This window comes from Denticeps clupeoides, chromosome 12, assembly GCF_900700375.1.
Source record: "Denticeps clupeoides chromosome 12, fDenClu1.1, whole genome shotgun sequence".
NCBI lineage: Eukaryota > Metazoa > Chordata > Actinopteri > Clupeiformes > Denticipitidae > Denticeps > Denticeps clupeoides.
In genome coordinates this window covers 8791027-8816455 of record NC_041718.1, presented here as the reverse complement: position 1 = coordinate 8816455, position 25429 = coordinate 8791027, and the positions used below count along the sequence as shown (strand labels likewise).

Below are 25429 nucleotides of genomic sequence, written 5' to 3'. Positions count from 1 at the left end.
TAATGAGCTAATTTTGAGCAATGTTGTTAGTTCATGCACAATACTTGGCAATGCACTTTAATGGGGAAGAAGATGCCCAGCTGTGTAATGTGCTGCGTGGCATTGCTGAGGCTAATTTAACAAAAATAGTTTCACATCACTTGACATTTTTTAATTTTGTACTTTTCCACTTTTGCTATAAAACTTTATTTAACAAAAATTTAGATAGCCTTACCTTCAGAGTTCTGTCTGGAAGCAGCCCCTTTGATGCGGAAGGCCTGCCGAGCCCGACTGCGATCACCAAAGCTCCAACTCTTGGGCACTTTAGAAGGACTGTCCTCAATGCTGTTATCCGCACTAGGGGAACGTCGAATGGGCTGCTGGCTTTGTGGTGAGCCCTTCCCTTTAGTCCCTGAGCTGCGTGGGCTGGAAAAGACTCGCTCCTTCAGGCTAACCTTCTGACTGCAAGGGGGTAAAATGACATAAGGTCCATTCATTTATGATCACTAAAATTTTTTTTGAATGTTAAATCCAGAACTCATTCATCTGAATGGGATTATTTATTTTATTCTGTGTGGTGAATCACAGGGTGTGTGCAGAACAATAGGTGGTAGGGATAGTTTTGAGAAATCCTTTCAAATCTTCGGATAGAATAATCAAAAGGCAACACACAGTCTGTACCTGTGTTCCAAAGCCCTAAAATGTGTGATATTTTTTGGTTTGACTTCAAACAAGATAACTGAATTGATAACCTTCTACTTTTTTCAGGGATAAATTGACCCAGTCCTTTGTAACTAAGTGTGTGGACTATTTCCACTTAATTATGTTTTTGTTGCATAACCACAGTTTTCATATTAAAAATGTTTATTTTATAATCACCAGTTTTAATTTTGCAGTAAAACTGACCACAGTCTTCATTTGATCATTGAAATAAATTTCTGGATAATATCCACCCATGAACACGAACTGTTATGGCATTTGGCAGATGCTCTTATCCAGAGCGACTTACGACGTGCTTTCATGTTACCATCATTGCAGCAATCTCATAGGTTGTGTGTTGAGGTCCTGTTGTAGCTGCTGCTCCTGCTCTGTTTAGCCTTTGCACTGAAGAAGATGTTTTTTCTCCAACGTTAAATTTAGGTCAGCCAAACAGCGTAAGAAATGTTTTTTCCTAAAGATGCACTGACACAAACCCTCTTGTGTGAAAACCAGTTTGAGCTTCTGTGATGAGGAAGTATGTATGATGTTGAAGGTGCCATATGCAACACTAAAACATCCATCTAAAGCAGACAAGGTCACTGCTTATGGCCATGTGTCGGACATAAATAACATCCTCACTGACATTAGGCCATCATACACCATTAATTTAGAATTGGACAGGTAAAATATTTGCACACACCTCAAGGTCTTTGACATCATGTCCTTGCGGGCAAGGCTGAGAGGAAGTTTGTTTTAAAAGTGACTCCTGATAGTACGTCTTTTGGAAGATTTGTTTGTACATCTTCATTTGATCTTATTGAAAGAGGTTCAACACATTGTGCAATAATCCATATAATAACTAAACTGCGATTTTTTGTATCAATAAATAAAATCAGTTCATTTCAATTAGGGAAATTATATTGAATCATGTTTTTCATATGTGAGCATTCATAAATGGTCCTGAGCAATAACAGATTGACCTATATGATTACCTTGTCAAATAGTTGGGAACAGAGGATCGTTTAATCCCTAATATATACCTGAACACTGTTAATGACGTCCACTTTACCAGAAATACTCCACTCACTCTTTCCGATCAAACTGCCACCTGAACTGCTCTGTATACTGAGGCATGATGTGAATGTATAGATGCTTTTACATACACAGGGATTGTTATAACTGGTTAGATTTTACTTATTCTGACCTGGGAGATGGTTCTGGTTGAGGTTCCTTCCTGTGTAGAGAGCAGGGAAAGATGTAACAGCAGTTTCATGGCATGTGTAGAAGAATAATGTATGACAAATAGGCAATCAGGGCTTTCTCATTACCTGAAAGACAGTCCAGATTTGCTTTTTAAGTTTCTTAGCAAATCCAGTTGGTTCAGAGGAGGTATGAGCCTGCAATAAAGGACCAGAAAGCTTCAGCACCATTCAGACACACTATGGTGTTTTTGCATTAGAAAAGACATAGACATGAAAAGACATAAAAGACATAGACATTAAATCAACAAGTCCTGGTGTCAGACTGTGGTGTATCCTGTGAAATATTCTCCCTGTTCAAAAATATCAATATTCTGTTGGCTGTTCTGTGCAACGTCTGAGCCAAGTGCTGTTTGCTCCGTGGAGCAATTCGCCGTTACCGAGCCCATGGGGATCACAAGGGCTAGCTAACAGCAACATTAAGGAGGGTCTTGTAGGCATCCTTCACAGGCCTGCCAAAGGACGGTGCTACAGGGTTTCAGGCTGGGAAGACGAGCTGGCAGCCATGCAAGTGCTGCTGTGGGAAGGAAATCTACTGCAAGTGGATCCGCAAAATTGAAATCAGGTGTGTGGGTCCTGTAACTCCTCGTGTACAGTAAGGACACTGCCTAGGCCTGGCAATATGAATGACCCAAATCATTTTAAAATTATATGAAAGGTGATTGGTGATTATTTTACTGGCATGATCAATGACCCTCCATTTCAAAGGGAGACTATCATCAAAATTATTCAATTAGGAAATACATTTAGGCAAAATTGTGTATATCCGTCAATCTGCAGTTGGATGAAGGTTGAGAAATAGTTGTATCCTATTGAGATTGTGCATCCCACATTATCACCAAAGTATTCAATTGTCCATGCAACCCCTAAAAGCTGCTATACACTGCTGCCTGTTCACGTAATGAGGTGTGTGTATGGGGCGTGTGTAAAGCTACCCCATCACTGGTTCATGGTAATTTTTTGGTCCCTATAAAATGAAAGGTCTTCTCGGGCATTACTCTGAAAGCTTCAAATGTCAAACATCAAGCACAGCCCATCACGGGAGATGAAAAGACCTGCGTTGCCGGGGCCTAAACCATGAGGGAGGGGAGAGCACAACAGTCAGAGTGGGTGCGACTCCTGGCTTTCTATTTGAAGGAAATTACAGCTTCCAGACTTTAATCTAAAGTGCCCTGGAAATACCTTATTACAAATAGGTCAATTTCTCCCTAAGCTTTGTAGAAACAGAGCTGCCAAGGTGGATAAAGGTACATGGCTGAAGAGGAAGAGAGGAAGAGGAAGTCAGCGAAAGAACATGCAACTCTAATATCCCAATCAATACCTGTACATCGGGACAGATACTGTTCTTTCATAATATTCCCAGGTCGAGTGCAGGTCCGTGCGGTTGAGATTTGTTGCGTAAAACCTCCAGGCTGCCTGTGAGGGGAGAAATTAATAATGCATGAGGTGCAATGCATACGCCTCAGAGTGGTGGTAATTAAGACAGGAAGGGCTATCTGGACACACAAACGCCTCAGAGGTACCAGCAGGAGAAAGCCATCGTGTCTTTGGGGTGATATGTTTGTCAAACATGCATTATTAAATTGCCATAATAAACAGCCACATTAAACTGTGGCTAATGCCACAGCCTCCTTGGTTTCTTGAGAGTACCTGAATAAGTCCCGCAGCAGGGTTGCGGCGTTTCTCGAAATGCTTTTGCCTGTGTTGCTCCTGAACTTTCAAGGCAAAACCAGAGCCCAGAATTCCCTATGGACATCCAGAAAAAAAACAAAAAACTGGAATGAATTTTGAAATGTTTATGGTGAATGTGTTCGTTTGTCTGATGTTCGTCACCCAATTTCAGTTGTGATTCACTGGTATAGCACAATCTCAGACTTAAATGGCAGTTTTGAAACATGAACCTTACCGCTGGCAGTGCAAAGAATGACACTCCGATGAGAGTAAACGTAGCTGCCAAGAGACGACCATTCCACGTTATGGGATACTTATCACCATAACCGATGGTTGTCAAGGTGATCTGAGGAAATGGAGGAACATCAGTGGCCATCTTTAATTACATCTTAGATATCACCATCGCTCTTAAACTGCTTAAAAGTTTTATCGACTGATGCCAAGGACAGTCAATGACTGTTACACGCAGATTTGCACTCAGAAAAAGAACAGTGCCAAAGCTGGCGTTTTAATGACATGTCCTAAAAATTACAAATCAATGTCACGATAACAAGCTAGTGATACAGAGGCATAAATGACTGAAGATTTTAATGCATGAGTTGCATTAATATCATTTATAAGACACAGAATAATTAGTTAGTCTAAAATATGTCATAACATATACATAGAGTAACTAATTTTATATAAATATATCTTGACACTGAAGATCTGTGAATACCATATATTTGTTATGAACATATGTTCTAATGAGCAGTACAGATAAGCAGCACTGAATGAATGATTGGAAAATCATTTTTACTTTATTTCACACGACTAATGATCAACAATACGCCCACTGGATAATATTCCCGCCATTTTTCCCAACATTATTTCCACCTGACAGATGACTCACCAAACCCCACCAGAGAGCATCAGCATAGGTCTCAAACATCTCGTTGTCTTCTTTCTCCGCCAAATAAACCAAGAAGGAGGCCAGAATCAGACACAGGAAGCCGATGTACCAGGCGGTGATCAGTTCCTGTTGAGGTCGCAGATTTGGTTACACATTCCACGGAGTGACATGACAGCAGACACATTACTGTGATGTATAGGCAAGTAGCCGCTTTCACACCAGAAAACGGTCCTTATGGTGAACATGTCACATCCTTATATCCTGCACTCAACAAAACCATTTCATTTGCAGAGAGTCACATTTGATGGCTCCCATCTATCTGTACAAGTGAGTCCAGTATCCTGTGGCATTTGAGCATCAGAATATGACACAAATCTACTTGAGTAACTTTTTGAAAAAAAGTTTACAATGCACATCTTTTTACTTTTACTTGAGTACATTTGTATTTGCGAACGAGAAACTGTTTTCTTTCTTCAATACATTGAGCAACATTCAACTCGTAACTTTAAAAAGTATATCTAACACATTTCACCATTTAATGTAGCAACAATAATCACATGACATCATTTCACTAATCAGACATAGCCATGCAGTCACGTGACCACACAAACCGGGGTGGTCACAGACTCACAGATATATCACAGACATGGAATAAAAAATGGCAGATGCGACCGTCTCCAGTGCTAAAACCAAAGGCAACAGAAAGAACACAGGATCCCAGTCTTTGTAAAATTATTATTATTAGGAAATACCATAATTAGCACATTTATATATATATTTCTCTGAATACATTGTTTCTATAAAATAAATGAGATATTACAAACAGTTACTCTGTAGTTTTATCACTAGAGACTTTTGTACTCTTTCTTTAGTATTTTTTTTTTAATTACTACTTTTAACTTGTGCTTGGGTATTATTATTTTGGACTAACGCTACTCATACTTGAGCAAAAATTTTGTCTACTCTACCCACCCCTGTCGATTTTACAAATGTCCGCTACCTCTAATTAGACACTAATACACAACGCAAAATGGATTTCTATCAAGTACCAGCCAGAAGCCTCTCCTCAGAGTGAGCCAGTCAGGTCTGCCGGTTCTCCAGGGAGGCTCTTGTTGCTGCCGTTGCCCAGAGCTACCTCAAAACCCAGGAGAGCGGAACTTTTCTGAAACAATTCTGCAACTGTCATTTTGCAGTCAACGTGTATATCTGCTTGAGTCAAGCAGAAATCAAATAATAACTGTCAAGCACTTTAATTCATATGATTCCAATGTCACATATTGGAATGACATCAATGCTGGGGTTAGAGAATACGGAATTAACTCAGCCATGCATTCTTCCACTTTTTCCAGCAGTTTACTGATGTTGCAGGGAAGCAAACCAAAGTCAATCCCAGCAATCCTCAGAAACAGCTACTAGAAAGAATACCTGTGTAAACACACCAGAGCTGATCTAGTGACAAAAACTCATTTGAAACTGGGACTAACATGAAAGTTTAAGTAATACCAATATCAACACATTTTATTTTCAGAAATGTATTTGATGCTTATTATCAGTATTATGTAAAGAGGACAGACATGCCAGTGTGAAAATGAGTTGTCAGGCAATCTAGTAAATGCTATTTGTCTAATTTAAGTCTGCCAAATGTAATATAACTATTTTTCAAAAATGTATTTGCTAAATGTATCACTGTTGATTATAAAAGATACGTAACCTTAAATATATTTAATATACATAATTCAACATTGTCATCTCTGCTATATACTGTACTCTACTGTACTGTACACAGAGAGTCCAGATGATGTGGTTCCAGACAATAACAAAAGAAACAGATAAGGCATACGGAAGAAATATATATAAACAGAGAGTAAAAAAAGGTTTGTATTTTTGGGGATTTAAAAACCTCAGACATTGAGGTAAGGAAATGCTCACTGTGCTGCATTACTTTACAAAAGAAGCCCACTGTTAAAACCTTGAGACAAAGAGCAATGCAAGCAACTCTGCTTAGTCAGCACTGGCATTTTCTTTCCTCGTCTTTCTGAAATGGAACACCCTTAATCTGCAGTCGTCCATTGTTAGACAGAATGAGGACTTTCTGAAATATTGTACATGACCAGAACAGCATATAACTCATTTAGAGCCATGGTACTCTGTATATTACAGAACTTGGCGGAAGTTTGACCTTGGTAAATGTCTTTGCCTGAAGATGTGCCTCTGTCAGCATGAGAAAAAGCACTAGGGGTGCTTTAATGATGGCAGCGCAAATGGGCAGTGCTATGTCTTTTAAAATGGGAGGTTTCAAGCTCACACTGGCGCAGGTGCTTGGGTATACCCTGGTTTGTGCTGAGCTAGCACTCCCCAGTGGCACAGCTACCATGGACACTTGGCAAATGTGGTAAAGGGCAAACTTCAAAGGTCAAAGTGATGAATCCGGGGAAGCCCTGACTCAATTTGACTGAAGTGACTGTGAATTATAGTTGTAGAACTTTTCATTAATCGTGTGCTTTTAAGAGCATGGCATTCATAATTAACATATGTAAGAATTTATAAAAGGTATCAGCTCTTCATAGATAATGCAGTCAGTGTCTGTTACCCAGACAACTGCTCTTTCAAAGCTTCAAACTCCAGCATGGATGGAGGGGCAAAATATGCTGATGCAATGAACTAGAAGAAGCTGAATTGAAACATGAGTTTTGCTAAAAATAGTCGCCTTACGTTCCACTGAAGCAGTGAGTTGCATTACACTTGGACAGGACCCAGCATCACCAACATGCCAATTCAGCAGCAGTTTGTGTGTCTGAACCTCAGTGCATAATATTTCTGCAGCTCTGTATTGTCATTTCGTTACAGATGTGAGTAAGAGATACTGCCTTCAAACACTATTTTACAGTATTTATCAGATACCCTGATTCAGAGCAACTTACAGTCAGTAGTTACAGGGACAGTCCCCCCTGGAGCAACTTAGGGATAAGTGTCTTGCTCAGGGACACAATGGTAGTAAGTGGGATTTGAACCTGGGTCTTCTGGTTCATAGGCGAGTGTGTTACCCACTAGTATACTACCACCCTTACCAGACCAACATCATTTCTCATAGATACACTTTATAGGATTATTTTATATACCCATGTACTGTCTGGGGAAGTCTGGCAAAAGTGGCCTTCATGGAAGAGATGCACCTATGAAGCCATACCCGTGACATGGAGACAAGTGACTTAACTATGCATGAAAACAAATGAACTGGGCTGAAGAAATATGGCTGCAGGTGGCATGGTCTGATCAGTCAAATACCTGTTTGAAATATTTGGCTGTCGCAGAAGGCTGTTTGCTTGCAAAAGGCCTGGACAGCAGTATAATTATGTGTCTGCAGGCAACAGTGAAGCATGGGATAGGGTCCTGGCAAGTTTGGGACTGCATTGATGCTTGCATTGATGCTTGCAATACAATCAGGTAGGCATATGCTTGGCCCTAAATTTATTCTGAGAACTATCATCAGCTTAAAGCAGAAGATGGGGGTTGTGATGGAGTGATGATGAGGGCCCTTCCGCCCAGAGCCCTCTCTTTGACCAGAAAGTACTGGCCTGTTGGCTATAATGTGTGTAGAAGGGAAACAGTACATTAGGCTAGTGCTAGAATAAGATATCCTGTGACCATCCAGCCTTGGCAGCCCCGTGGCCTTGAGTTGCACCGTCTCTGTGTTTTGTTTGCTGCTTTGAGAGTGATGTATTGTGTAGCTCTTGGGTTCTTGTCTATCTGTTTCATCTCTCCTTAGTTCCCTCATGTTCCTTGTGTTATTCCTCCTTGTGCCGTGTCTTGTCACTTGAAAGTTGAGACCTTGTCTGTGAATCCAGTAATCTATTTTTATGGGCCAGCCTGTCAACAATCTTGGCAGTTCTCACCTGTAACATCTACGTGATCTTATTAAAAGCCACTGCCACATTAATATCATTATCATTGCCATTTATCATACTAATTCAACTACCTTTCTCTGAAAGGTAGAATTATATATAATATTCGTTGTTGCATGACAATTTAGATTTAGACATTTGGACATTTTAATTCCACATCAAAATTCTGCAGATTTTTATTTATTGGACAATTTCCTCTGAGGTTCCAATAACACAATAAGATACAATATATAATATTAATTTGGCAAGCACTTTAATCCAGGTGACTTTCAGGTGAAGCTAACAATTTTGGTTTTGGATGTTTGGAGACAAAATGCTGCTCTGGGATCAACCAAGAGAGAAAGAAGAAATTTTTAGATGTTCAGAGGAGGAGATGTTCTCTCAATGGGTGACTCTTCCAGATTTTTTCTTTTGGTGAGTAGAAGCTCGTTCCACTATATCTAACCCTGGATAAGAAAATGCTAGACTGAGATTGCATTTTGTGTTGGTTTGAAATTCCCTACCTTGTTCTACAGTAACTTTGACTTGAGTGGAAGTCAAAAATGAGAATATTTGGTCATGCTCTAGATGGTTTGTTTGTTGTAGAATACAGTTCATTAATCTTCCATTAAAAGCCCTACATTTTGCATTACTGGGTATGGTTGGCCAAATTTAATCAAAGGCAATGAACTGTGGCTCGAATTCAGTTTGTCCTGAATCCAGACAGCTTCCATCTAGTTCTGAAGCTGGGAATCTCATTAAATCTGCACTTTTCACTGCTCCACTCTGTCTCTCTCAGGAAGCCAGCAGATATGCATGGCTGCGGCAGGGCTGGTATCTTGCCCTCGGAGAAAGCCTCATCTATCACGTTCGTTTAGATGACATGCAAGGGCATATTAACAAATGAGGTTTAAAAGTTTATCCTCCTTTCCCCAAAAAAACTGTAATCACTTTTCAAATAATTTATTTTTACATCATGGGTCATGCACAGCTGCAGATTGATGTCTATTTATGGAGCTCACCTTTAAAAATCCATATGATGGGAAAGCCATAGTTTTACCTTATATTGAACTTATTTTGTAAAAACCAATCAATCAACCAAAAAATGTTGAATTACACTCAAACATAGTATAATATATGAGAATTTAATTTTTCTGAACTTCAGGAGTTCAAACAGATCACTTTATTGTTTTTGCCTTAATAGATACATTTATCCTTCATCACACTTGAGAATGAAATAAGGCTACAAATTCTTGAAATAGCAATGTTACCTTGCTGTGGGCATAGACAACTGAGCCTAAGAGTTTCCAGGTTCCTCCACGCCGATCCATCCGGATCATGCGCAGGATTTGCAGAAACCGAAGACTCCGAATGGCAGATGTAGCAAAGACATTCCCCTGTGTCCCAGCAGCAAGCACCGAGATGGAGGCAATCAAAACCATGATGTCTGGAATGGAGAAACCAGAAACCATGTGGATACTGGTGGAATGATTGCGGGGAAATGGTAATGAATTGTAACGGTGATTGCAATGTTTCATTACAGGGCTCTGGTACGCATTTAAAAAACCAGAGGTTAAGCGGCATCTCACTGTCTCCCAGTGAACTCCATTAATGGATCAGCAGCTCAACACATTTTTCATATTAATAGTGATGCTAATCTAGAAATCTGCTTACAAAAACTGTAGCCATGACTGCAGTCTATTAATATTGGAAATATTTACAATTTACACATTCCTGTATGTGTATATGAACATAATCGCCAGGGACTAGCCTCCGTTTCGGTCTGTGAAGAAGGACTAGGAGTATTGTTTGATCAATGGAATTGATCAATGCGTTTCTTACCGATGACACAAAATGGCTTGCGGGCAAATTTCAGCCGACCTCTCCATCCTCGGTATCTACAGCAACACCCAGCTGACCAGATTCTGACAATATACTCCACCCCAAACACAACGATGGTCACAATTTCCTAGATAGCCACATACACAAAATCAGAAACAGAGGACTTGCTTTCTGTTTAGTGTTTTAGGCGTTTGAACTGAAATGTAACATTAAAAAGTTCATACAGACCAGTATGTACAACGCATCCTCTGAACTCTTTTCATATTCCTTAATTGTGGAGAACACAGAGAGGACCAGGCAGGAGAAGACCAAGAGAAACCTGGAAAAAAAGAGAGAGATTTATATCCCCACATGTCCCTATCAAAACGATATTCAAAATTTTTCTCCAGCACACTAATGAACTAGTAGAATCTCTATCAAGAACAATATTGAGGCAGTTCATTACCTATTCCTAAACTACTTGCATAATTTATTCATTACTAATTAATCAATAAACTTGACAAGACTAATCACAGATGCATTTAATGTGAAGAATTAAGATTCAAATGTCAGATCCAGCTGTGTGACAGGATTCTTGAAGTGCATAATGCTGCCGGATTAGCACAGTGTAAGGTATGCATTATGAGAAGGTCATTCTTAACAGTGTACGCCTTTTCAATATTAATATGTCAGGAAACTGGTCTTGCCATGTCATTGCTGATACGTTGAGAGGTTTACCACAGCAAGAGCTCTTTTGAGGTTTAAACGATTTCCTCACAAATTCAATAAGATTCATCTAGAAAATGCTGAGACGTGCTAAAACCCAAGTAAGACTAAGATATATGATCCACAACGGGGTATCAGTCTCTTGTTAGCAGGATAGGGGCCCAGCAGAAGCCATAGACCATGAATCAGGCACCAAGAATGAAGAAGGGTGAAACCAAGAGGTAAATGCATTATCAGAATTAATTTGTTTTGCCTCGGTAACATAATCATGTGATACAGATTGATAAAAAAATGTACCTGATGACATCAACATAAATAGTTTTGACAGCTCTTTGACTGAATAAGTGAAATTTGCAAGCAAAAATGTGGATGATGACATGCAGACAATTCACAATTAAGCAACTAAAACAAATGAACTCCTGTCATTGTCATTGAATTCCGTTTGGTAATCTAATGAAGTCAGGAAAATCACATCTTGTACGTCACAGGCACACAATACCAATAAATGAACAAAGCAGTGTGTCCCACTGGGCCTGAGAAATGACAGGGACATACATGGCTGTCAAGAGGTTGACACACAGTGATGAAGACAGCAGATGACAACGTCCTGATGAGTGGCTCACACACTATCTTGTAAAATTCTACCAATACCAATTCATACGTCACCACCCTCGCAATGAGTCGGTTTGATTGTTGGGAAACTACCTTCTTTTTACTGGTGCTATTTTTTGACCAAACCCAGTTTTATCATTAACAGAAAGCAGCAATATTCTGAACATAAATCACAGGACATATAATTACTGTACTGGCCTTTATCTATCCATCTAGCATCTGTCTATGTATATTACCCTGTTTTTATTCTAGCCAGTTTGATCATTGTATCCAGAGCAACTTTAAATTGGTAGTTACCGGGACATTGTGTCTTGTCCAGGGACACAATGGTAGTAGGTGGAGTTTGAACCTGTAACTTTGTGGTTTATAATCTAGTGTGTTTCTCACTAGGCTACTGTCACTTTCTCATTGTGAAGGTGGTGTAGAAAGTAGAATTAACTGTACAGGTGCATTCACACATCAGAATATACTTTGGACATTATTAATCTGACGTTTTTATGCAGTTTAAATACAATTTAAACTGTTGTCTAAATACTGTTGTGTAATAATACATCTCACAATTAAAAAAAACATTTATCATGACTAGACTGCAGCCCCATTGTTGTGACGTAGTCAGTAGCGCTGCAGTGAGAAGCAGCCCGGATGCGATTATCACTGCACCCAGCTGTGCCATACCCTACTTTATGCAGATCAAAGTGATAGATGTATGAATGCATGAAACATGATTTTGCACCATGACCAGTCAGATTTTGAAATATATACTGCTTTGTGTGATATAGATTCCATAATATAACGTCGAGCACAAATTTCTGTTCCAGGCAGCGCTACAGCTGCCACAGCCACATGCAGCCTGGATAGTGTATCGGGTGGCAGCACATGCACATATCTAATTATATACCATTGATTGTGAACACAAGACATTGGTCAATATGCTGACCCAAGGGTCTGGGCACTTATTTGGACGCCGGGCATTTCTCTCATTGAAGACAGCAGCCTGCTGGAGGAGAGCCGGTCTTAGAAAACAGGTTGGTATCCAACATACAGGTCCTGATTTACACTTTACCTCCGGCTCTGCCAGTTCTCGCGCTTCTTCTCCTCCACATCTACATCTTTATTTTTATTTTTTTTTTTTATCTTCTACCTCGATACCACTCCACCTTGCCTCAGGCTCAGACTAATGCTGCCAGACAGGCTGGAAGAAATCCAGCCCACTCAGCTGCAACAGAATATATTTGTGTGTGTGTGTGTGTTAAAGAAATAGATGAGCAATAGATGGAATAGTATTTTGCAAGCTTTGCCGTGCTTAATTTGAGTTAACATGAGTTTATCATGAGTTCAATAAACTGCCTGCATCTGCATGCTCACTCAGCCTACAGGTGCTATCTCTTGCATTCAAACAGTATGGATATGATCATCTGCACCAGTAAAGCCTTTAATCATTGGATTCGCCGAATTCGATGAACAGATGTGAGAATGTGCAAAGAGTTAGACCTTTCGTATAGGTAGAGTGTGTGTGGCAGACGTTACAAGCCCAGTGTTGGGCACGGAGCAATGTTGGGCATGTCTAGCCGGGCCTGCTTTCTCCTCTCATCACCACCTAACGAGGCTTTGCACTTTTTGGAGGAAGAGGAGGCGCTAATTCTGTGGCAGCTTCAGGGACTCTCGCTGACGTCTTGTGTAATCATGTCGAGAACAAAAACGGCAGCGAACATAACACGCTGCTCTTTTCTTTTTTTGCTCTTTGGCCGAATGCGGCAGTCGCCCACGGCAACACCTCCAACCCTACTGCCGGAGGCTTAACCCAAGATCCTTAACCACCTGATTCCATTTAATTACAGGCTTAATTAAGTAAATTAAGCCAGCCTTCCACACGCAGACGGTGTGTGAGGTTACAGGCAGAGAGCCTCCCGAAGTGCTATTTTCCAGCGCTGGGCGGTACAGGTCAATTTTTTAAATTACAGAGCAGTTCACTCAGGCAATCTCTAGCTGGCGAAGCTAAAGAAAAGCAAAGTTGCATAAATAAACCGACTCCTCAAAAACGTTGTGTGTTCTGTGACGGGGCTAAAATGGGATCTCTGCATTGGATGGATTCTTTCTTCTATCTGTCTCTATATAAAGCCCTTCTGGGAGCTGGTGCTTGAGAGTGAGTGTGTGTGTGTGTGTGTGTGTGTGTGTGTGTGTGAAAAGAATGTCCTCTCCTTGACACCAGCAGGCCCCACTCAAGAGAAACACATCCATTACCACACCAGGGACAAGAGTCGCTGTCAATACCTGGCCGCTAGAGGACCGGCCTTGGAAAACTCAGTGGGAAAGCTGACAGTTAACTGCAAAATTACTGCCAGCGTGTCTCTTTAAATGCTGGATATTAATTATTCATTTGTCATTTGGTTTTTGAAATACTTTCAGCCGAAGTCTTGATGGTTGGGAACAACACGCTTGTGATGAAAGGCGAAGGCAACTGGACATCTTTTTTTCAGACATGCAGAGTGAATCAGCAGAAATAAAATCGGATTTTTGATTGGTCAATCTATTGCTGTTTTTTTCTGTCACAGTCTGTAGGGTGTTTTATTATTTTTTTATTAAAAATCAATCCGTCACTCCATGTCTGAGACTCTTTCTCACACAGTTATTTGTCATAGTTTTAAATATTCATCACAGCAAGAATTAATCATGATTTATCGGGTATTTGGGAGAATTATTTAGTTATTTTTCGCCGACACTGTTGCTCCCTGTGATGGTATATTTCAAGTTCCTGAAAAGCGGAGAAGCAAGCCCGATGTAATGAAGTCAGTTCAGGAATGAGAGTTAAATGGTAGAATGTCATGTTTATCTCAGGCTTTGGGGATTTAATTCATTGATCGCTCGTGGATGTCTGTCGGCATGACCTGTGAGTCATGTGGTAGCGGTAATGATGGCTCATGCGAGATGGAAAAGCCCTGTCTGAGTCATGTGTACTTGTGCTACCGCAATACTCATCCCACCCAGTCGTGACTCGCAGACTCTTAGACATCCAGCTCTGCCGCAGGAGGCCATTGGGCGCATTTTCAGCCTGAATCACCCGAGTATCGCATTCCATCTGAAAGTCTGTGCTCCTGTCATTTTCGCACTCGCCCTCTTTACATTTTGCTTCTGTGAAAACACATCTAAAATGGAATCAAACATATTCTTCCTACTGCTCTCTCATCACCCTCCCACCTGAAGAATGTCCCTGGGAAATCACACACGGTTGCCAAATCCTGACCATAGTCCTCTATTTATCACCCAAGTTTCTACATGGGAAAAGAAGTCCTGTGTCTTGCTGATAAAGCAGGGTCATGTAGCCCTGCACACAGCCGTGCAGGCTGATGCAGACTCCATGTTGGATGCTAGAAGAGGGTGGAAATGTGTGCTGTGTGCTGAAACACAGACTGGCTGCTTAAGTTAGTCCATGTGACACTTATCAGGACAAAACCTGCAGCAAAGACATGCTTTTGGGTTCCATATCCGCATCTGTGTCACACACAAACAGATTTTTGATATGAGAGACACAGACTTGGGTGCTGACAATCTATGAAAATACAAAATAAGGAGCTCAGGTCTGTTAATTATGTATGCGGACAAGACTCGGACAATTTTTTGGTCTGTTCATGCTGTCATTGTTGTATTAAGTGTAATTGCATTTTATGTTTATATAGCAACACTGAGCCTGGGAAAATGAAATTTTGCTCAGCCATGCGTTCCTTGTTGTCTGAGCTGGTTGACAATAAATTTCACTCTGACTTTTGCTTACTTCTTTTTTTCTCTGGTCTGTTAAAAGCACCTGAAGAGGGTCTGCACTTAGCCTTAACTGGATGCTGTGGAAATGTTGTTTCTCTCTTCATTCAGCCAGTTTCAGCCAGTTCTAGAATTGGCCTAATGAATAAAAAGCATGATATGGCTCTTCAGGCAGACCACCATGTCCTCTACTGAAGGTGGACCTGCTGGCCTGCAGTCTGGATTCCTGGATTTGTCTGGTTAAATCCAGTCTTCTGTAGTTGGTGACGGCAGCAGTGGGGGTGGATTGAGCTTTTGGCATTCGAACCACTGGGGTAGAGTCGTCACGCAACACTCATACAGACGTTTCTGTCTCCAGCTCAGTGTTGCTGGAACGATTGGCAACTTTGCAGTGGTCCCTTTGTTGCCTGTTTGTACCAGGAAAGCGTTTAAAGAGCAACCAATGAAGACAAAGGACTGGTGATACTGGGGCTACTGGCGAGTGAGTGCCATCGTGATAAGCACAGCACATGGTGCACACAACAAAAATTTTCCTCAGTATTTAACCATCACAATTTTGTGAGCAGTGAGTGGGGATGGTGCCTTGCTCAAGGGGACCTCAGTAGCACCTTGGTGATGAATATTGATTGGGTTGGATTTTTGGGTCAGCATGAACGTTCAGCAAACACAAACTTCCGGACTATAGTATCAATCCTATATATATAAATGTACATTTATTTTTGTTACTGGTAAAAATGTTTTGCATGTTGAAAATTTGTTTTATTAGGTTAGGATGGGTCAGATTCTGTCAGGTTTGGGTCAGACTTGGACTGAATGCTATCAGACTCAGGCATGATCAGGCCTAACTTTTTAAAGCCAATTAGAGCTCTAAATTTGGATTCGACCCAAAACCTTGAGCAAAATGCTTCAATTGTGACATCAAATTATAGATTATAAATTAGTGTTCATTTTCTGTTGAGTCGTTGGAAACAAGGCATGTCTAAACATAATACTTTTCTAAAAATTGACTGGAAATGTGCTTGTTTTCCATATTCCTTCTGTCTAGGGGCACTTCCCTGGTTCCTACTGCTGGGCAGGTCTGCTAAATATTCATGATAAGAAAGTCTAAGAGTCTTGGCCAGGAATAACCCAACACCACATCTTCACATGTTTAGCAAACAGCTGGAGTTTGGAGGATTATTTTTTAAAAAACAGCATGTTCAACAAATGCAGACACTGTCCACGCAGAGTAAGTCAACAAATCCAACATCTGCAGCTGATGCTCACAGTTGTAGCAGAAACATGGATGACCACATGTTAGCAAAAAGAGGCATGGTGAGAAGAGTGCTGTGTGCTGGCAAACACTACACGCACACCACTACTATACCGCTTCTTGCTCTTTACTTCTGAATCTCTGGGAATAGGTGGTTGTAGCCTCAACTTTGAACCTCAACATCACAGGTTCAAACCCCACTTACTACCATTGTGTCCCAACCCTGAGTGTCTCCAGGGGGACTGTCCCTGTCACTGCTGATTGTAAGTCGCTCTGGATAAAGGCTTGCGGTAAATACTGTAAATGTAAATGTGCTTTGACTGGATCACCTAACTTCACCTGGGGAAGTGGTGCCACTGAGGTCCCCTTGAGCAAGGTGACATCATCACACAGTGATCCTCGAGTGCCTTTCATGACTGCCTTCTGCTCACAGTGTATCACAATGACAAAAACAACACTCTCAACACTTCATTTCACACTTACCATTTGGTAAACCCTTAGCTCCGCCCCTTCACCAGCATCCGGTAATCATTTAAAACTCCCTACAGACCTTTCCAATCAATAAACTACTTCAGCTTGTTCTTAGATAGCCGGTCCAATCACTATTATTTTATTATTTCCTAGGAAAACTGCACACTTGATAAGGCAAGAACTATACATCAATAAAAATAGTTACTATTACATGGCTGTTTGGAGTGTTTATTACTAGAAGAAGACTTCAGTTCTGAATTCCATTTATTTATGTTTTAATTGTAACACATTGCACATTTAATATATAACATGTATGAGTATTAAAGGATGATCTGATCTGTTCATAGCTCTGATTGTTCACTGTTCTCAATATTTTATTATACTTAAAGCACAAAAGCACTCAAAATCACATTACTGCACATAACACTTTCTCTCACTCGCACACACATAATTATAAAAGCAGCTCTGTGCAGTGTGCAAGCCAAGCGCTATCACTTTGCAGTGAGAGGCATGGCTGTGGCGCCTGCTGCTCCAACAAATTCATCACACACTTCCAGCACACCTTACTTGCAGCAGCACAGGCCCTGGGAGCTGGCTGAATTTTAATTAAATGCTGCAAGGCCATATATATTCCTCATGAAAAAAAAATAAAGAGGGTCACAACAACCCAGCAATTATTTCATTATCACCCACCCCGCCTCGCTCCCCTGCTTTGTTCAAGGGTGTTTCATGTACACTCAGATCTCTGTATGCATAATGTAGTAAGCCAGGCTTTTAATAGCCTGCGTTTAGTTGCTGAGTCAAGGATATTAACTTTTATCAGTAGACTAAATAAAATATGTGCAAATATAAAGAACATTCATGCCACAGCTGTAAGACCTGGCACAATAAAACTAAAGTTAGCAACTATATTAATCGCTTAGACTGATGTGTTTAAATGATGGCAGAGGTGATGACCGATCAACAAGCTGGACAATGTCACAGAGAGACTGTGAAGAAGGAATAACAACAGTTATTGTTTTTTATTTTTTAAGAAGCAAGAAATTATCAGCAGAGTCTCTGCACACAATATGGTCATGTTCACAGGCAGGAGATTTTAGTAATAGGCTCATAAAACACTTTATGATCGTGCATTAGTTATAAAGTCCTAATTTGTGTGTGAATTTGTGAATGCAGAAGAGAATCGTCTTAGAGTAAACCACTCTTATGACCTTCTGACTAACTGAGCTGCCATGGCCATTTGAAAATGGAAGCAGATGCATTGTGTAATGGTGCAAACACCAAAAAATTACCAACTTTTTACATGTTGATATTTTAGGACATTTCTTCAGGCTAACGTTGCAAACAACAAATTCTTTCTTCCGGAGGAACAGACAGAAAAAATGCTGATTCCACGGGGGTTCATTTAAATGGATGGATGAACTCTGACCTGCTCTCACCACTACACACTAATCAGCAGTACCAGAAGACCCATTTAGTTTGACTGGGTGACCAGCTAAAAGACATTCACTCGAGTGCACATCTCACTGCCCAGAGCCGTATGATGAGCCACCAGTTCATGTGTATGAGTGTGTGTGAGAAACATGAGATATGGTTGGAGGCGAAATGCTGCTTCGTACACCTCATTACCCATCTGGCCCATTGCCTTCTGCCAGACAGATGACGATGTCAGCGTCGCTACATGCGGCTACCGCTCCGACAATTAGGGCCCGCTGACACGACAGCTGATAAACACTGATATTCCAGGAACTTCTCTACCTCCTTTTCCCAATCATATTCTATCAAATTCACATATTTAATGCATTTGGATATTTAACAAGATTTTTAAGCATGCACGTGCTTGATGAACATTAGCAGTATATAAAATAGCCGCGTTTTTTGAAAGGCCTGCTAATGTTTCTGTAGGAGATCATGCCTTCTGTCAGGACTGGCTGAAATTCCCCCAACCAGACAGAATTTTACACAAAGAAAATGCCAGCTTCCTTTCTGGCTTGAACGATGTGTGAAATAAAAAAGAAGTGTTGTGAAAAAGTGCAACATGACTTCACGATTATAAAAAAAAAAAAGAAAACCTCAATGTCGCATCACAGATGGCCACACAGGGTCTCTGTGGACTCGCTTTTGTGCAGGTTTTTCACAGATATCTCACAAAGTGGCACCTGGTTCACACTTGCAGCAGGCAGGTGAGGTTACCGAGTTCTGTATTAATGACAGCCATTAATCAGCAAAGTGCTGACGCGGCGCCACCAATGCCCACATTCCCACAGGATCATCTCGGGCCACGCGTCCCCACGGCCAGCACATGTGTGGCCACACAGAGGACGTGTGCATGATGCTGCAAAGTCATAAAGTACAAAGTTGACAGAAATGTAGAAAATCAAGCAAAGAGGCTTATACGACTAAATGTAAAATGTTACATTACATCAGGATATCGAAAAAAACATATATATGTATACATGTGTTCATTCATAGTTTTAAAGCCTTCAGTGAGAATCTACCAATGTAAATGGTCATGAAAATAAAGAAAACACATTGAATGAGAAGGTGTGTCCAAACGTTTGGCCTGTACTGTATATGTATATAATGTCTTGAAGAAGGCAGGGTAATGTTTTGCTGCGCTCTCTTTCTCACAGACACACACACATGCCATTAAATCATATTTATTACAAGCAGTGATGTTTATGTCCTGACCATCTGTCTCAAAAGGAGCCACAGACATCATAACCATGGCTAGATCTGGAAACCAAAACATCATTATTTCCCAGGCAGCTTCCATGACCAAAGGGCTTAAAGCAGGATCTGACTACTGCTGAGCTGAGATTTCACACTCAGGTAAGATGAAACACCACACACACACACACACACGCACACCCCTACACATATCACAGACACATACACACACAGAGAGAGAGATGCTCTGATTGTGTCAACTGCGGATATTTGATTTATTTTGACCCTGTTATGGTTGCCTGTGCTGCGGTTTGGACTGACTGCAGATCAATGGAAGTCCAGCACAGCAAAAACAGAGTTTGCATTGCTCTGAACCAGTGCTGATCTTGGTGACGATGAAGATTTGACCAACCATCGTCTCATCCTGTGTTACATGAAATTCACAAATTCTGTTCAATTTCTACGTATTCTTATTGCATGGACTTTTGGGATTTTTTTGGGGACTTTTTACTTTTTACTACAACTTTTTTACTGTCCTGTACTACATCATGCTGAACTGGTCATTCTTTTTCAATTTATGACTCGATAAAAGCAAAATGATCTAAAAGTAAGGAACGCGTTGAAAGCTCCTGACTTAAAGAGGACATACATGACAGAAATCTAATATATATAAAAGTAAGGAACGCTCATGTACATGTATATATGCTCATGTATATATACATGAGCATAATTACATTGTATTAAAAGACTGTAGTAGTGCTCATCAGGCCAGGGGACGTATGAAGACATTTTACTGAGGAGGAATGTGACGGGGAGGAGTAACAGCGCATCTTTCGTTTTGCGGAGCTGTCCGGCCACCCGCGGTGCTGAACCGGGACCAGCAGCTCCACTGACCGAGGCAGGGAGGCCGGGACTCAAAAAAGTACAGCAGCTCGACAACAACAACAACATGTGTCAGTTTTTATACACGATAACAATAAAGTTACAGCGACAACTATCGGTGTTGATGTACAGCTGGGAAAAAAAACCCAGAAATGACGGCGCTGAACAACAAAAGCACGATCCAAAGCAGGAACCACTGCAAAACAAGGAATACGTTTCATGTATGAAATAAAAGAGAGTCTTTAAGGTGCTGACGTCTGCGGGGGGTCCGTTCGATAATTCACCACCAGTGACACACACACACACAAAAGGATCGTAATCAAATTAAAAGCATCCCGGGGATTCTTTATTATGGTGTTTATTTCCCTGAAAGGCGACAGCCTGAGATCAGAGATCCTGTCTTCAACTTGTCTTGATCGGTGTGTGTGTGTGTGTGTGTGTGTGTGTGTGTGTGTGTGTGTGTGTGTGTGTGTGTTAATCGCATCTTTGTCCACGTCGAGGTGTGTAAGGCGGGTGTTACTCACACATAAGCGTGGTAAATGAACGCCCATCCCCTCGGCCTCTCCAGCACGTTGTAGAGGAAATTCTGCAGGCGTCGGTAGAAGGCATTTCTCTTGGGGGGCTTCCCTTTGCCGGAGATGCTGGAGCGCTGCTTGCTCAGGATGCTGCCGCGCTTGGTCGCCTCGGCGCCGGCGATCAGCAGGGCTCCGTCCCGGTTCGAGTCCGCCGCGCCCGCCTCGAGCCCGACGAAGCCGACTTTCAGCTTCTTCTCGGCGGCAGGGCCGGGGTAGACCCCGCCGTTGCGGGATTTCTGCACCATGGTCGGGGTGTCGCCGTCATGGGCAGCCGCGGCCGGTGCTGGTGGGGATCCGGCGCCGTCTGCCAGGTAGGAGCATCGCGGAGCGGGACCGGGACCGGGGCGCCAGGGATCCGCGGAGACGCCGAGAGGAGTAAAAGAGTGGAAAGCCAATGAGAAGGAGCGAGGAGAAATCTGCAATCTCTCTCTCTCTCTCCCTTTCTTCCTTTCTCTGTCTCTCTCCCTCCCTCTACATCAGCACCTTCCGGCCACCTGACAACAAGGAGGGGGGGAATCTTCAATTATTCAGGCACCAGGAAGGAGAGCAGAACAGAACCACTAAATATATTTAAATGATGCTCTTTAGTCATTTTGATACGAAACAAAAAAATTCATATCGAAAAATTTCTGGATGTCAAAAAAGATATGTATATATATTTCTAATAAATCTTTTTAAATATTGAAATTATTCAGTTTGTGTTATAATCAAAATAAATAAACGAAAATAAACCCCTTTTTTCTTCAAGGTCAGGTGTAGGGGTGCAGATTTATTTTGTGTGTGTGATATTTCCCAGATGCGTCCCCTATGGCTGTATTAAGATGAAGAAGATGACAGTCTAATTGGATTTGAGCCTTTTCTACATTCAACAGAGGGATTCAACCTGCAGGATCTGTCGCTGGTCGAGGAAAGTGGAGGAACAGAGCAGGAAGAAGACAGATCTGGACAGATGCAGCTCAGATGAACGGGCCTGCATGGGGCTCAGTCCTGGAGAGATGATAGTGTAGGAAGTGTGGAGAGCAGAGATGAATATAGGAGAAGCCTTTTGGGAAATTACGACCGAGAGTAAGACAGAACGGATCTAGTGTTCCTTTCTGCATCACTATGGAACAATGGGACCAAATGGCACTGAATATGTTTCTATTAAATAATATGCAGTGTAATGCAAGTTATTATATGATATACAGAAAATAGTACACAATTTAGTAAATTAGAAATATTGTATACTTCTATACAATATGCAATAACAGTACTCTTTCCATGTGAGTGTGTGTGTGTTTGACTTCATCATTGTATTGCAGTATTACTGCAGTGTATTGGCATTTATCATGTAACTCAGCCACTGGGGATGCATGTGACCGAGTGTCAGGAAGGGCATTCAGCATAAAACCTTTGCCACGTCTTTGTGCGGACAACCACACCGGTTGGTCCACTATCGAGAGCAGCCAAAAGGAGAAGATAAGGGCTTTTACCATGCCATGTATCATGTATCATAGAGTGTAAAATAACTATATGATACACTAACAATAAATATTAAGCCAGTCAATATGATGTGACCACATCTAGAATCCATATCAGACTCATCATCTTAAATAACCAACATGGGAAAAGTATATGTTCCCTCCCCCGCTTTAGTGCTTTTGACGACTTAGCACATTGCGCTCCAGCTCAGTTGCAACATATAAATTACCACACACACATTAATACACACATACCTCAGGCTGAGCTTGAAATGCTTGTAATGTGGCTCATAATGTGCAGTGGTGGTTGTGGAGACGTGATGGCCTGTTTATGGCCGCCAATGCTCGGTGCCGCTGGTAAAGCGAGGACTGCGGTCAGGCCTTGGCTGCTTTTAACTGCTGTAATTAATGGACTTCTGAGAACATTAGCAGTGGCATTGGTTGAACAGACATGTTTCTAAAATGTAAATTCTACCCAACATTGTAGGAAATTACACTGTTCAACTGAATATTTCTGTCATCTATTCGTTTATACGTTTATGTGTATACAGTTTGGTGATGAGATCATCCGTTTGAAGGCCACGCCAAAGTTATGTGAGTGGCTTGCATCATGATTTGATCATTGTATGATTTATTGATCTGTGCCTTGCAGGAAATCAGTAACAACACGTCAGTTCTTGGGTAATCCCTCTTCAGAACTGGACTCCCAAGACTTTAAATTACACTTCAAATTATTACTATATTATGAGAATGACCTCGCTATCAAAGTCCATCAGATAATTATTTCTTCTTCCTTTTCCTAGATCACACAGAGAACACACCAACAGCTCACTGTCAATAAGGGTTATGCATAATGCATAAAAAAAGAGGATATTCCCTCAGCACACATGCAGAGAGAAGCAGAAAAGCATACGCACGGGTGGAGGATTGGTTTTCATCTCGTAGGGTTGTGTTTCCATGGCAACAACGAGCTGAACAATGAGCCAGTTCTGTGTTTTCCTGCCAGAGTGGGGGTCTGATGGTGATGGTTTTGGGGTGATATGAGGGATTTACGGTGTTGCTACCTGTTACCATATCGGGTTTTACCTTTCAACTGATTTCCAGCTGATTACCTTTCAACCTCCGACTTTGTGGGCACATGGCGCATAAGTGAGTGTTTTCTACAAAATCTACAAATTCATACATTCACTCCCCTCAATTATTTCATAACTCACTGCTACATTCATTTCCATAATTTACTTTCAGTAATCAGTAATTACAATATAATTCAGAGCTCCTGCAGTAAACTTGTGGGACCCCAGAGCCACTAGTTTTTATTGAATGTTGGACTGCAGAGTACATGCAGCATGAAGCAACACTCCCGTCTGTGACCCAGCTGGCTTCAGTGTATAGTGCCATCGTTCAGGCGGTTGCTTACTAAACTCATTACACTGGTTCTTTTGAAAATTAAAAAAAAAAAAAAAACTGTATATTGTACATTTACACATAATGTACATAAGCAGACTCTCCCTGTACTACGACACCCATGATCAGTTCATATTGTTCATATTGTGTCACCACAGCAGAAATGTATTATTTTACTTTTTGTACATGCTCACAGTCACAATGCATTATAATTAGTTGAAGTTAGACCATGGGTAGGTGGAGATTTATAGACAGATAGAAACATGTCTGCAAAACTTGAATTAGAAACATACACCTTGGCCATAAGGAAAAGGATCAATGCATGCCACACACTGAAACATATATATGTGTCCTTTATACACAAAGTCCACATATATTTTAGCATCATTTAAATGAAACCACTCACTCACTCAATTTCCATAACCACTTAGTCCTGCTACGGTGGGTCATGGCTGCCGGAGCCCATCCCAGAACACTGGGCACAGGATGGGGACACACCCAGGGCAGGACACCAGCCTACCGCAAGGCACACCACTTTCACTCTTATGGACAATTCAGTTGCCAATTCATCTAGTGTACATGGCTTTGGACGGTGAGAGGAAACCAGAGAACCCAGCATGCAAACTCTGAGCAGGGAGTCAAGCTCATTAAATCATTAAACTTTTAGATTCATTTAAATTAACGTTTAAAGTAACATAGATATAGTATTGCGCTCTTAATTCATGGAAACAGATTGCTGTGTGTTTTGGCACATTTAAAAATGTACATATTAAATGTACATTTTAGGCTGACACAATCTGATTGACACTATCATATCATACAATCACCTTTCTTTTTGCCAAGACTCTAAATGTATTTTTTTTTTTTAAGACTTGAGAAAAACAAGTTTTTATTTTCTTTTTTTTCTAACCTTTCTTTTAAAATACATTGATTTTAGCTTGTCTCTCAAACATCTGCAGCTGAACCTTTCACAAACTGAGCTTGTGTACATTCTATCTACACCCTCTGTCTGTCACAACATTAATCTGACAGCTGACCCTTCAACCCTCCCACCTACCAAGGTTACTAGAATCCTGCCTGATAGCTGATTGATGACCAGCTATCCTTATCCAAACATGTGGCATTTGTCACCCTCTTGTCACCCTGCACTTTATAATATTAGAAAATTCAGGTCTCAACTCATTGAACATGCCTGCCAGCTCCTGGTACAGGCAAAGGTTATCACTCACCCCGACTTCAGCAATGTTCTCCTCCCAAGATCAATAATGATACTGGTCCAGAACTCAGCAGTGCCTATGTTTTTCAATTGACCAAAAAGTACCATATTAAAGCAAGCAGTACTACATCTTTCATCATCTTACCTGTCAGCCCTCTTTCGTTAAGTTGCTTTCAATGAAGGCATCTGCCAAATGAATGCAATGT

The 25429-nt window shown here is 41.1% G+C and overlaps 1 protein-coding gene across 2 annotated transcripts in view; it reads right to left on the bottom strand.

The window, feature by feature from the left end:
* kcnq2b (potassium voltage-gated channel, KQT-like subfamily, member 2b) overlaps positions 1 to 21618 on the bottom strand; it is a 33866-nt gene extending 12248 nt beyond the window's left edge. For both annotated transcript variants that reach the window (XM_028998379.1, XM_028998380.1), the window contains exons 1-11: positions 21093 to 21618; positions 10452 to 10542; positions 10224 to 10350; positions 9653 to 9828; positions 4501 to 4626; positions 3844 to 3954; positions 3588 to 3683; positions 3259 to 3353; positions 2007 to 2075; positions 1883 to 1912; positions 215 to 441 (exon numbers count right to left, since the gene is read on the bottom strand). In XM_028998379.1, the coding sequence (XP_028854212.1) occupies positions 215 to 441; positions 1883 to 1912; positions 2007 to 2075; positions 3259 to 3353; positions 3588 to 3683; positions 3844 to 3954; positions 4501 to 4626; positions 9653 to 9828; positions 10224 to 10350; positions 10452 to 10542; positions 21093 to 21388 (1444 nt within the window). In that variant the 5' untranslated portion in view covers positions 21389 to 21618. The remainder of the gene's footprint in view (positions 1 to 214; positions 442 to 1882; positions 1913 to 2006; positions 2076 to 3258; positions 3354 to 3587; positions 3684 to 3843; positions 3955 to 4500; positions 4627 to 9652; positions 9829 to 10223; positions 10351 to 10451; positions 10543 to 21092) is intronic.
* Between the last annotated feature and the right edge of the window lie 3811 nt (positions 21619 to 25429).